A 12,810-nucleotide genomic window follows, 5' to 3' on the forward strand; every position below is an offset into this window, starting at 1 on the left:
CGCTCTCTCGCTCTCTCTCCCGTTCCCTCTTCCGTTCTCTCTCCCGTTGTCTCTCCCGTTGTCTGTCTCCCCTTGTCTTTCTTCCCGTTTCTCTCCCGTTCTCTCTCCCGTTCTCTCTCCCGTTCTCCTCCCGTTCTCTCTCCCGTTCTCACTCCCGTTCTCTCTCGGTTCTCTCTTCTCGTTCTCTCTCCCGTTCTCTCTCCCGTCTCTCTCTCTCTCTCTCTCGCTCTCTCTTTCGCTTCTCTTCTCTCTCTCTCTCTCTCGCTCTCGCTCTCGCTCTCTTTCTCTCTGTCACACTTCCACCTCCTGTATTCTAGCATATTCTTCTCTCTCTTACTTTTTATCACTTGCTCACTCGCACTCGCTGCTCTTTGCTTCTTCAGCGCTTTCGTAGCGCCCCTGGTGTCGGGAAAGAAATGTGCACGTTTTGCCCCACTTCCTTTGCGTTCCGACGTTTCTTACTAATCCGAAATTTTCCGTGATTCAGACTTTATCTTAAAATATCTCCACTTAGAGACAACGTACACAAAAAGCACAAGAACACTTTTCTTCCTATTTTTGAAGGCCGAATAGATTGGATATAAAAAAACCTCGATCGGTTCGGCCATTGCTGAGATATGAAAATCTCACCTCGTTCCAACTCGGAGTTTCGCGTATAATAGGCACGGTGTGCCTCGCGCCGTTCGGGCGCAACTTCGTTGTGCTTGAACTTGGCGCAAGGCACTACCATGCCTCTTGATCATAGTGTATGAAGAGTGAAGAGTACGTGGAAATGGAATAATGGCCAACGTACCAATTTTACTTTGTACACAAAGTATCATAAATGTTATAGAAAATAATTTAGAAAGTTCATCATCAGACGACGAAGAAAATATTTCAGATATTTTAAAATTACTTACGGAACGAGAACCACTAATATTAAGAACGCGTAAAGAATTACATTGAAAATGTAGTCACTTTCCTTTCTGATGAAGGCTTTAAAGAACACTTTAGGTAAGATAATTTGGTAAAATAATTATTATGATTAAAGTTGTATTTTTATCATTGCATAGTTAAAAGAAAAAATTATTACATATCCTTTTTTCACAGAATGTCCAGAGATACGTTCAATGTTTTATTATCAATTTTAAGACCAAATTTAGAAAAAAAAGAAATGAGGATCATATTTATGGTCAGAGGCCGGGTAGAAATACCATTGATCCACAGAAACAATTATTAATAGCAATATGGATACTTGCAACGCCAGATTACTATCGGTAAAATATATATTATAATACATGTGCATAAGATTTTATTAATATTATTAAATATTATTCATATTTCTACCAATTATTATTTATAATTACTTTTTTCTTAGATCTGTGTGTGATCGGTTTGACGTTGGGAAAGCAACTGCTTGGAGATCAGTAAGAAGAGTCGTAAATGCTCTTGTTAACCTTTGGGAGAATTATATTAAATAGCCGACAGAACAGGATGTGGAATCTGCCACATGTTTGAAGAAAAGAAGGGATTTCCAGGTGTAATTGGTGTAATCGATGGGACCCACATCAAAATAGAAGCTCCACAAGAAAACCAAGAAAGTTGATTAATAGGAAAGGGTATCATTCCATTCAGTTGCAGGTAAAATGTGAATAGTACTTATATATAATATAATTCAAAGAAATTAAAGATATTTTAGAAATAATCCCAATTACAGGTGATTTGTAACCATAAAATGGAGTTTATACATTCTTATGTGGGCTATCCAGGTTCGGTACACAATCAAAAGGTCTTCAGTGTATCAGGATTACAAGACTTTTGCAATGATGAAAGTAAATTTCCAAATGATACTCATTTAATTGGTGATGCAGCTTATAAATTTTGAGAACGTTACTCGTCCCATATAAGGATAACGGTCATTTAACTGAAAAACAAAAATTACAATTACTGTTTATCTTCTACGAGAATGGTCGTAGAACGTAGCATTGGTCTTCTGATAGGTTGATTTAGAATCTTGCTTGACAGATTACCTATGAGAAAAATCGATCTAATTCCCAAATATATCATGGCGTGTTGCGTTTTACACAATATATGTATAATGAGGAACGATATGATTGAAATACCCATAGTAGTAGAAGGTAGAATAGAAAATAACGTAGACGACATAAATTTCAATGTTATTTTACGTGCAAAAGGAAAAGCAAAACGTGATAGAATATAAGATACTTTTCGTTTACGACTATAGTGAAATCAAAATCTTCAACGTTATAAATTAGTTTCAGTAATTCATATTTATGCTGTTTCATGAAATGTATTCGTAATAATCAATATATAAACTGTAATGTGCGTATGTAAATATGTTGTCATCTTTCTACAGCAAAACTATAATATAATAAAGATTTAGATATAAACTTTAAAGAGATAGTATATTTTATAACCCGTAAAAATATTTTATAGCATTAATAATGTTGTATACTTTGCTTATTTTATGTGTGTGCGCACGTAATGTGCGTGTATAATAAATATATAAAATGAGGAATTTTATTATATAAGATGTAATAAAGTAAGCACATTCCTTTATATATGAAGTTTATTGTTCTTTCATAACATATGCTTCAGTTTTGGAACAAAATTATATGTGTACTCTACCTATAAATTATGCATATTGAAATCTGATAAATATACAACCCATTATATCTACTTAACTAAAATAATTACACATATCATCACATGTTTTATCACATCTCACATTTGGAAGATATAAATCTAAAAAAATTAACTTATTAAGTTACATCACATATGAAATAGTTAAACAAAAAATACTTATTACTCAGACTCATTACTCAATTTTTTGGTTGTAATTGCACAGATTCAATACTGCAGCTTTCAGTTCATATATCTAAGTACTGTTATAAATATCTATTTTTTAGCTTCTTTATCAATAATTGTTTTTAAGATATCATTGAGTGTATCAAGGCGGCGCATTGTTAATTCGTGATGTACTTTTTTATCCTGTCTTGATTGTTCTTTTAGTTCTAACATTTTCTGAAAATGTTTATCAACAACAGTACATAAATTCCTTCTCTTGGAAGCTAAAACATAAACAAACATAAGAAAACATAAACAACACATTGAATTTAATGTTACATGTGGATATACTTATATACAGTTTTATATACATATACAGTATGTACATACGTATGCATACATATGGTATAAGTCTTAACATTTACTAGGTTTAGTTTCAAATTAATTTCTCGTTTATGTGCAATATGTAAATATTCGTGCATTGTAAGTGCGTTGTAAGTGTTGATTATTCTAACAGAGTTGCTTCCTCGAAATAATCAACAATTATGACGCACGATCATGTAAATATATTGTATGTGATAGAGAAATATGTTTGTGGACCTAGGTTTAATAAATTTTAAGGTTATTATGCTGGCATGTAAACATATAAAGGGTTTTTCAATAAGGGCGGGTCGATGTTGCAATGGAATAAAACAAGCTATGTGTGAGGTATTAACGAAATTCTTTTTTTACTTGAAAGGCCCATGTATGCCATTATGTGTGGAATATAACATCGTTTAAATGTCCGCCGCGGCTTCTCACGGTGGCACAGATCCAAGTGGTCCAATTTTCAATGATTCTGCCGCATAGATCCGGCTGAATTTGTGCGATGGCCTGGGTTATGTTGACTTTAAGGGCATCGGTCAATTGCGGCTTATTGGCATAGACCTGCGACTTCAGAAAACCCCACAAGAAAAAGTCTAGCGGGGTTAAATCATACGATCTTGGTGGCCAATTCACGTCACCTCTGCGAGAGATAACCATACCCTCAAATCATTCATGCAGATTGTCCATCGTGACGTCCGCTGTGTGGCACGTAGCGCCCTCCTGCTGGAACCACATGTCGTCCACGTCCATATCGTTCAATTTGGACCAAAAGAAATTGGTTATCATCGTTCTGTAGCGCTCGCCATTGACGGTGATGGCCTCACCAACGTCATTTTCGAAAATGTACGGACCAATGACGCCGCCGGCCCAAAATTCGCACCAAATAGTAACTCTTTGTAGATGCATTGCTACCTGTTGAACCTCGTGTGGGTTGGCGTCGTGCCATATACGGCAATTATGCTTGTTAACATAGCCATTCATTAAAAAATGCGCCTCGTATAATGCGCCTCGTAATGTATAAAACCTGTAAAATATCGAAGATTTTTGGATCGGACAAAGTTTATACGGACTTTTAAGGCCTCCGAGATACATATGTAAGATCGAAATTCTCAGTTTTTGCCAATGGAGAGGATTTGCAGTGGCCCGATATATTTTATACCTGCCTGATATCCTCATATTATCAATGTATTCTACTAATGAGTTTGCGTATATACAGGGTGCACGATTTATCTGAAGACATTGAAATATCTCGAGAACTATGCATTGGATAAAAAAAAGTGGTTAATGAAAGTTGTTAGTCTCGAAGGGGGACATCCAATGATACCAAACTCGACCTCCCACCCCACCCCCTGGGCGTGGGGGTTGGGGGCAACTTTGAAATCTTAAATGGAAACCCTCATTTTTTATTGCAGATACGGATTCTACGCCACAAAATACATAAATTTTGTCCGAAACTTTTTTTTTGATTCGTGATACATGGCGCTGTAATCGCAAAAAATTATATTTTCCGCAATTCTCCAGAAATGATCATTGGATTGAGAAATAAAAAATACCTGTTAAATATTTTTAAAGAACATAATAAAAGTTATTCCCCCCCATCCTCTCGGGGTAGGGTAGGTGGTAAAGTTCAAATCTCAAATGGGAACCTGAATCGAAGAGGGAACTGCTCGACGCGCCACTGTGGGTGTATGGCGAATTACGGCTTATTATAAAAGGCTTATTATCCCGCAGATATGCTTCTATCCTGTGTACAGTCATGTGTACAGTCATTTGGAAAAAGGATCAATAAGTGTATTGAAGTTGAAGGTAAAAATTTCGAACACTTACTCTAATTAATTGAACAGTGAGAGGCAAGGGGACTCACATTAAAAAAGCACCCGAAGGGAACATAAAACTACTACGTCCTCGTCGTTGTTCCTGTGTAACGCTAAAAGTAGTTTCTCGGAAAAATTCAACGCTATTTATCACGAATGAAAAAAATTGTTTCAATAAAAATTTCACGTACAATCTAATTCTGCAATGAAAAATGTGAGTCCCCATTTGAGATTTGAACGTTATCACCCACCCTACCCCCCGAGAGGATGGGGGAATAACTTTTATTATGTTCTTTAAAAATATTTAACAGGTATTTTTTATTTCTCAATCTAATGATCATTTCTGGAGAATTGCGGAAAATATAATTTTTTGCGATTACAGCGCCATTTATCACGAATTAAAAAAAAAGTTTCGGACAAAATTTACGTATTTTGTGGCGTAGAATCCGTATCTGCAATAAAAAATGGGGGTTTCCATTTAAGATTTCAAAGTTGCCCCCAACCCCCACCCCCAGGGGATGGGGTGGGAGGTCGACTTTGGTATCATTGGATGTCCCCCTTCGAGACTAACAACTTTCATTAACCACTTTTTTTATCCAATGCATAGTTCTCGAGATATTTCAATGTCTTCAGATAAATCGTGCACCCTGTATGTACATACGAGGGTGGTCCGATAAGTACTTAGCCTACAAAAGAAAAACGAAAATTTTGGAAAAGTGGCGATTTATTTCTCAACATAGTCTCCTTTTAGCTCGATACACTTGACCCAGCGATGCTCCAACTTCTTTAACCCGTCTGAAAAATACGTTTTCTCGAGGTCTGCAAAGTAGGCCTCCGTGGCGGCGATGACTTCCTCATTCGACTCAAATTTCTGCCCGGCGAGTGACTTTTTCAAGTTTGGAAACAAAAAGAAGTCGCACGGGGCCAAATCTGGAGAATACGGTGGATGGGGCAGCAGTTCGTAGCCCAATTCGACCAATTTGACCGTGGCGAGGGCGGAGGGCGAGGGCGGAGGTGCGTTGTCATGGTGGAAGAGCACTTTCTTCTTCGCCAAATGAGGCCGTTTTTTCTGCAATTTGGCGTCGAATCGGCCCAATAATTCGGCATAGTACAGCCCTGTGACCGTTTTGCCCTTCTCCAGGTAGTCGATGTAGATCACACCTTGTGAATCCCAGAAAACGGTGGCCATCACCTTTCCGGCCGATAGGACAGTCTTCGCCTTCTTCGGAGCACGTTCGCCGGATGAAGTCCACTGTTTCGACTGTTCCTTGGTCTCTGGTGTGTACCAGTGGATCCATGTTTCGTCGACGGTCACGAAACGACGCAGAAACTTCTTCGGATTGCGCTTAAACAGCGTCAAACACTGCTCTGAAGTGGTCTCACGGTTGCGCTTGTTGTCCGGAGTGAGCAAACGCGGCACCCATCGCGCCAACAGCTTTCTCATGCCCAAAATTTCATGCAGGATATGACCCACGCGGTCTTTTGAGATGCCTACTGTCTCAGCTATCTCGCGCACCTTCAATCGGCGGTCTGCCAATACGAGATTGTGGATCTTTGTCATGTTATCTTCCGTGGTAGCCGTTTTCGGGGCACCTGGGCGTGGCTCATCAAAAACCGACGTGCGACCACGTTGAAACTCGTTAAACCAATTTTTGACGGTCGCCATCGAAGGAGAAGAGTCACCGTACACAGCATCCAAGCGCTCTTTGATTTCGCTACGCGATTTCCCTTCCAAAAACAAGATTCGAATCACCGACCGATATTGCTCTTTTTCCATTTTTCTAAAATCCGCGGACACGCCCGCTTCCACACGCGGTCAAAACAGAACTACGAGTTCGATTCGGCTGAAATTTCGACAGTAGCCGTCTACGAGAATGTACTACACGATAGTAAATTTCTCTTGCGATAGTGGCGCCATCGGGCGGTGAGGCTAAGTACTTATCGGACCGCCCTCGTATATACAGGGTGTCTCATAACTAACTTGGCAGAGCTCGTGGAGACATAGAGCGGGTTAAGACAAATATAAAAGTCCCATACCGTTTTGTGAGATTCGCAATAATTATCGAGTTATTAATGACAGAAATTAGAGGAATGAGCGCGCACCAAGACGTTATGGGAGGAGCATCTAGCCGCTCAGGCTAGAGAGCACTGCCCAGTCGACAAAGGAACTGTTGCCGGCGCGCGGTAAGGGGGAGGACAACGCGCCAATGTTTATGTCCTTACCTCGCCGCTCCTACATCCCGCCGCACCGCGTCTATGCTCGCGCCGAAATGGCCACTGAATATTCGCGATTACAATTAGGAGATTATTTTATGAGGTACCACAGACAGCTCATATTGAATTATAAAGTTCAAGGTTCAAAAGTTCTTTGATCAAGGAAAACATCGAAAAGGAGAAAGCAATAGAGAGCGATGAGATCTACAGAAATTCTCATTGTTTTCTATCGCAATCTATCGTTTTGCTGCATCGGACCCGAAAGAAATGATATGGCGTAAAGACAGAGTACGATGAACACTTTTCATCGTACTCTATTGTACTCTATCGTTAGGAGAATATTTAATTGTTAGAGTATGATAGAATTCGCGTAGAGACTCATTGTGTCCTATCGTTTTATTCAAGTCTACACGGAAAATATGTTTGGTTGAATGAACCAATTTTCTGACGAAATGAGAGAGAGAGAGAGAGAGAGAGAGAGAGAGAGAGAACGATTAAGAAATTTTGATTGAGAATAGCACAATTTTGTTTAAGTTAACCATAAACCTTGATGAATTAGACTCAGTGTTAATATTTTCAGTTAATATTTCTCTGTATCGTTCATATTTCATTTGCAAGCTGTATCATGGACCAAGCATTTTTATCATATATCATGCATAAATTGTTATATCTTATATCGTAATTCTTGTCAGTGGTATATTAACGACAGAAGAAACTGAAAGCTCTGTATCGTACAATTGCGAAAAGAGGACTATCGTTGTCAATGGTGCACCAACGATATTCGGCATAAAATTGATTCCTAGGTATATCGCGATACAACGCAAATCCGAGTGTGTTATTTTGACACGCATAAATGTATGATTGATTGACGCTTTCTTTACACGTTTCTTGTCGTCGAATCGTGCAAAAAAAACATTTCATAGTTAAATATTTCACGCATCTCCCTAATTTTTTAATAAGATACTTACCGAAGGAGAACATATAGAATCAATCGTTAATTCACAATTCCTAAAGTAAGAAATGACACGAAACGACAAGAAAATCCGATGCGATAAATAATTAACTTCCGAAAGGGCAATTATTTTATTTATTTTATTAAAAAATTAGGGAGATGCGTGAAATATTTAACTATAAAATGTTTTTTCTGCACGATTCGACGACAAGAAACGTGTAAAGAAAGCGTCAATCAATCATACATTTATGCGTGTCAAAATAACACACTCGGATTTGCGTTGTATCGCGATATACCTAGGAATCAATTTTATGCCGAATATCGTTGGTGCACCATTGACAACGATAGTCCTCTTTTCGCAATTGTACGATACAGAGCTTTCAGTTTCTTCTGTCGTTAATATACCACTGACAAGAATTACGATATAAGATATAACAATTTATGCATGATATATGATAAAAATGCTTGGTCCATGATACAGCTTGCAAATGAAATATGAACGATACAGAGAAATATTAACTGAAAATATTAACACTGAGTCTAATTCATCAAGGTTTATGGTTAACTTAAACAAAATTGTGCTATTCTCAATCAAAATTTCTTAATCGTTCTCTCTCTCTCTCTCTCTCTCTCTCTCTCTCTCATTTCGTCAGAAAATTGGTTCATTCAACCAAACATATTTTCCGTGTAGACTTGAATAAAACGATAGGACACAATGAGTCTCTACGCGAATTCTATCATACTCTAACAATTAAATATTCTCCTAACGATAGAGTACAATAGAGTACGATGAAAAGTGTTCATCGTACTCTGTCTTTACGCCATATCATTTCTTTCGGGTCCGATGCAGCAAAACGATAGATTGCGATAGAAAACAATGAGAATTTCTGTAGATCTCATCGCTCTCCATCGCTTTCTCCTTTTCGATGTTTTCCTTGATCAAAGAACTTTTGAACCTTGAACTTTATAATTCAATATGAGCTGTCTGTGGTACCTCATAAAATAATCTCCTAATTGTAATCGCGAATATTTAGCGGCCATTTCGGCGCGAGTATAGACGCGGTGCGGCGGGATGTAGGAGCGGCGAGGTAAGGACATAAACATTGGCGCGTTGTCCTCCCCCTCACCGCGCGCCGGCAACAGTTCCTTTGTCGACTGGGCAGTGCTCTCTAGCCTGAGCGGCTAGATGCTCCTCCCATAACGTATCGGTGCGCGCTCATTCCTCTAATTTCTGTCATTAATAACTCGATAATTATTGCGAATCTCACAAAACGGTATGGGACTTTTATATTTGTCTTAACCCGCTCTATGTCTCCACGAGCTCTGCCAGGTTAGTTATGAGACACCCTGTATATGATTATTGTATACTTAACTTAATATTTTTAGAAATCTCAAATTCAAATTATTTTCTTTTTTGAGATATATATTATGTACATAACATAAGTTTTTATATGTACATAAACTTTTAAAAGTAAAAATTATATCGTATTATAAAAATTTAACACGTTTGTTAATAGTGTCCAATATTTAAAAATAATATCTTTTTAAATATTATGTACATAACATAAGTTTTTATAAGTAAAACTTATCAAATTATTTTTTTTGTAAGATATATATGTACATAAACTTTTAAAAGTAAAAATTATATCGTGTTATAAAAATTTAACACGTTTGTTAATAGTGTTCAATATTTAAAAAAAAATATCTTTTTAAAGGTTATGTTATAACCAAAATATTCAAGAAAACCTAGCTACGAAAAATGTCCATAACAAATTTTTACAAGTAAAATTTATCATTTTTTTAGAACACTGAGTTATATATGGTTATATTATATGGTTATTTTACTTGTTATTGTAACAAATTAATTATTATAACAATGCAATAAAAAATATTTAATACAAAAGTCTTGGTGCGGCTGCACCAAAAACTATATCGAACTAAAATTTGTTTAATATATACATGACAGCATTTTTATTATAATAAAATGTTCTTGTAAATTCTCTTTATACATATACGGTATGTTTTATTTAAGTTTATATAGTATTATAATAAATAAATTATAAACCTTCATTATAGAATATATTATTAATATTGAACACTATCAACAAACATGTTAAATTTTTATAACACGATATAATTTTTACTTTTAAAAGTTTATGTACATATATATCTTACAAAAAAAATAATTTGATAAGTTTTACTTATAAAAACTTATGTTATGTACATAATATTTTAAAAGATATTATTTTTAAATATTGGACACTGTTAACAAACGTGTTAAATTTTTATAACACGATATAATTTTTACTTTTAAAAGTTTATGTACATATAAAAACTTATGTTATGTACATAATATATATCTTAAAAAAGAAAATAATTTGAATTTGAGATTTCTAAAAATATTAAGTTAAGTATACAGTAATCATATATATATGTTAGGTTTCTCAGTTGACGCTACTGTTCTAATATATCATTTCTTTTGTACAATAGAAAAATGTTGCAGAGTTTTATTATAGTTATAAGTTTTACTTGTAAAAACTTATGTACATATATATACAGTAAAAAAATAATTTGAATTTGATACTTCTAAAAATAATACAACACGTTGCGCTTGTACTTGGCGCCTTTTTTTACCTTTTTATTTAAAAAGGTAAGTTTTTATAAGTTTTACTTGTAAAATCTTATGTATTATCTTTAAGTTTTATTTGTAAAAATTTGTTATGTACATGTATATACCTTTAACAAAAAATTTGAATTTGAAATTTCTAAAAGTAACATACATTGCGCTTGTATTTACTTGTAATTTTATATATACGTCACGTACATACATTATTAATATATAAATGTTATTAATTTATACTTACTTGTTTATTATCCAGCTAAATCGCGTAACACTACTTATAAATTGTATGAAGCGGTCCTTATAATTGAAGGGCCGTTCGGGCGCAACTTCATTGCAACTTGAACTTGGCGCGAGGCACTACCGTGCCTCTTGAAAGCGTAAAAATAGAGTAGAGGAAAAGCTGACGAAGGCACCGTCTTTCGTCTTTTCGTTCACTTCCACCGCAACAGCGGTCGCGTATTGTGGCACGTATTTAAGTAATATCGAAGAAAGTGTTGAGAAGATGTCGTCGCTAATTGAAACCGTTCGCGCCTGTATTATCGTGGCATCGACTATAAATCCTCTCATCGAGCGCGAGAGGTATTTGCGCGAACTCGTGGCTAATAACGATGAGTGTAATTATTTAACGTTTTATGGTCTCGCGGCCTCATGCAGTAGTACTCTATTGGGAATGCTATTTGCGTGTGAGCATTTTAAAAGTGATCAGCGACTTTGTGAAATTGCTGTAGATATTGTGGAAGCTCGAAGATTGTTCGGAGAAAATGAACTTGACATCGGTAACCACGTTCGTGACATGTTCCTTACTACAACGTAAGTCTTTTATTATTCATTCCTAAAGTAACATAAGAAATAATTTTATAATGCCGCAGGTTTCTCCATTAATCTTTATCTTTTCTCTCGTTCAATCTTTCTCAATGTTTCTCTCGAAAGCGAAGAGCGTCGAAAGAGCTTTTCCCTGAATAGACAGTCTTACCGCCCGCATTACAACATTCCAACAGTGAAGAAGTAGAAGAAACGCTGAGGAATGACGCAGCCCTCAGTTCATCATCTCTAATTACACAACCTGTGAAGAGATGCATGATATTGAGGAAGCATCGGCTGAAGAGGTGCAGCACAGCCGTCTCCATGCCAAGCCCTTCGATATTCGTTTCTTGCTCGAAAACTATCACGTAGGTAGGGTGATATTGAACTCGTAATTCATTTCTACGCGTCACGCATAAAATTTAAGAAAATTAAAAATTAAATTTTTACAGTGCAACAGGGCGGTGGATACGAACAGTCAGATTTCTATGGGGTAGACAAACACGACGAAAAAGAAGAGGAGGATGTTGAAGGAGAAGATGGGGAACTTCCGCTGGAACGCACTGGAAACTTCCCTAATTAGAGCTAATATTAGCGAGACCGATTATAAATTTATTCAAATTTATGGGGAAAGGATGCGTAAATTTAGAAAATTTAATATTCTCGGTAGGGAAGTGTGTATCAAAATTAGGTTTCCCCTCGACGATAACGATATCGTGCATTATCTCGAAAATGTTTTCCGCGAAATCTATGCCTACGCGGTTAACTCGACCGGCCTAAACGACTACGTCGGGTTATCGTTTGCTTCAGCAGACTTAACTCAGGGACCTGCAGGTTTATCGTTTCGCCCAGCATGTGACTTGAGCCATGGTGATATTTGGAATCTTGTGAGCTCGCTAGTTCAAAGTGCTGGAGGTCACGATATACTGGAGCATTTTACTGTTAATGTTTTCAATGTCGCGTTACCTTCGGGACAAGGAGCAAAAGCGAACAAATTAACGCATGAAGGAGTTGCGAAACGTTCGATCCTTATTATAAACAATACAGATAATCTATTCCCGCGCTCGCTTGTAGTTGCAATGATTTATATTGAACGCGGGAATGTGCGCACTGAGGAGCTTCACGCAAAATGGAATGCTGTGAGAAAACAGAATTCTGTGATGCAGCAAGAGCTAGCACTCGAACTTATGCGGAAAGCTGGTGTTACCCGATGAAGGGTGTAACATTCCAGAGTTCGAGCGTTTCCAATTCTA

The 12,810-nt window shown here is 36.8% G+C and overlaps 1 protein-coding gene across 2 annotated transcripts; it reads left to right on the top strand.

Moving 5' to 3' along the window:
- Nucleotides 1–11,218: 11,218 nt before the first annotated feature.
- On the top strand, nucleotides 11,219–12,190 carry LOC112589948 (uncharacterized). 2 transcript variants are annotated; one of them, XM_025305034.1, is made up of 3 exons: nucleotides 11,219–11,566; nucleotides 11,687–11,929; nucleotides 12,010–12,190. In XM_025305034.1, exons 2-3 carry the CDS (start codon nucleotides 11,830–11,832, stop codon nucleotides 12,138–12,140), a joined length of 231 nt encoding a protein of 76 aa, XP_025160819.1. In that variant the 5' UTR covers nucleotides 11,219–11,566; nucleotides 11,687–11,829; the 3' UTR covers nucleotides 12,141–12,190. The 2 variants fall into 2 exon arrangements, with proteins under 2 accessions (XP_025160819.1, XP_025160818.1); XM_025305033.1 differs by lacking the exon at nucleotides 12,010–12,190 and having other exon boundaries at nucleotides 11,687–11,957.
- The last annotated feature ends 620 nt before the right edge of the window (nucleotides 12,191–12,810 follow it).

This window comes from Harpegnathos saltator, unplaced genomic scaffold (genome assembly GCF_003227715.2).
Source record: "Harpegnathos saltator strain DR-91 unplaced genomic scaffold, Hsal_v8.6 scaffold668, whole genome shotgun sequence".
Lineage (NCBI taxonomy): Eukaryota > Metazoa > Arthropoda > Insecta > Hymenoptera > Formicidae > Harpegnathos > Harpegnathos saltator.

Coding starts and splice junctions, on each gene's coding strand:
- LOC112589948 (XM_025305033.1), top strand. CDS start 11,259: ATGTCGTCGCTAATTGAAACCGTTCGCGCCTGTATTATCGTGGCATCG. Junction 11,567..11,686: donor GACATGTTCCTTACTACAAC/GTAAGTCTTTTA, acceptor TTCTCTCGAAAG/CGAAGAGCGTCGAAAGAGCT.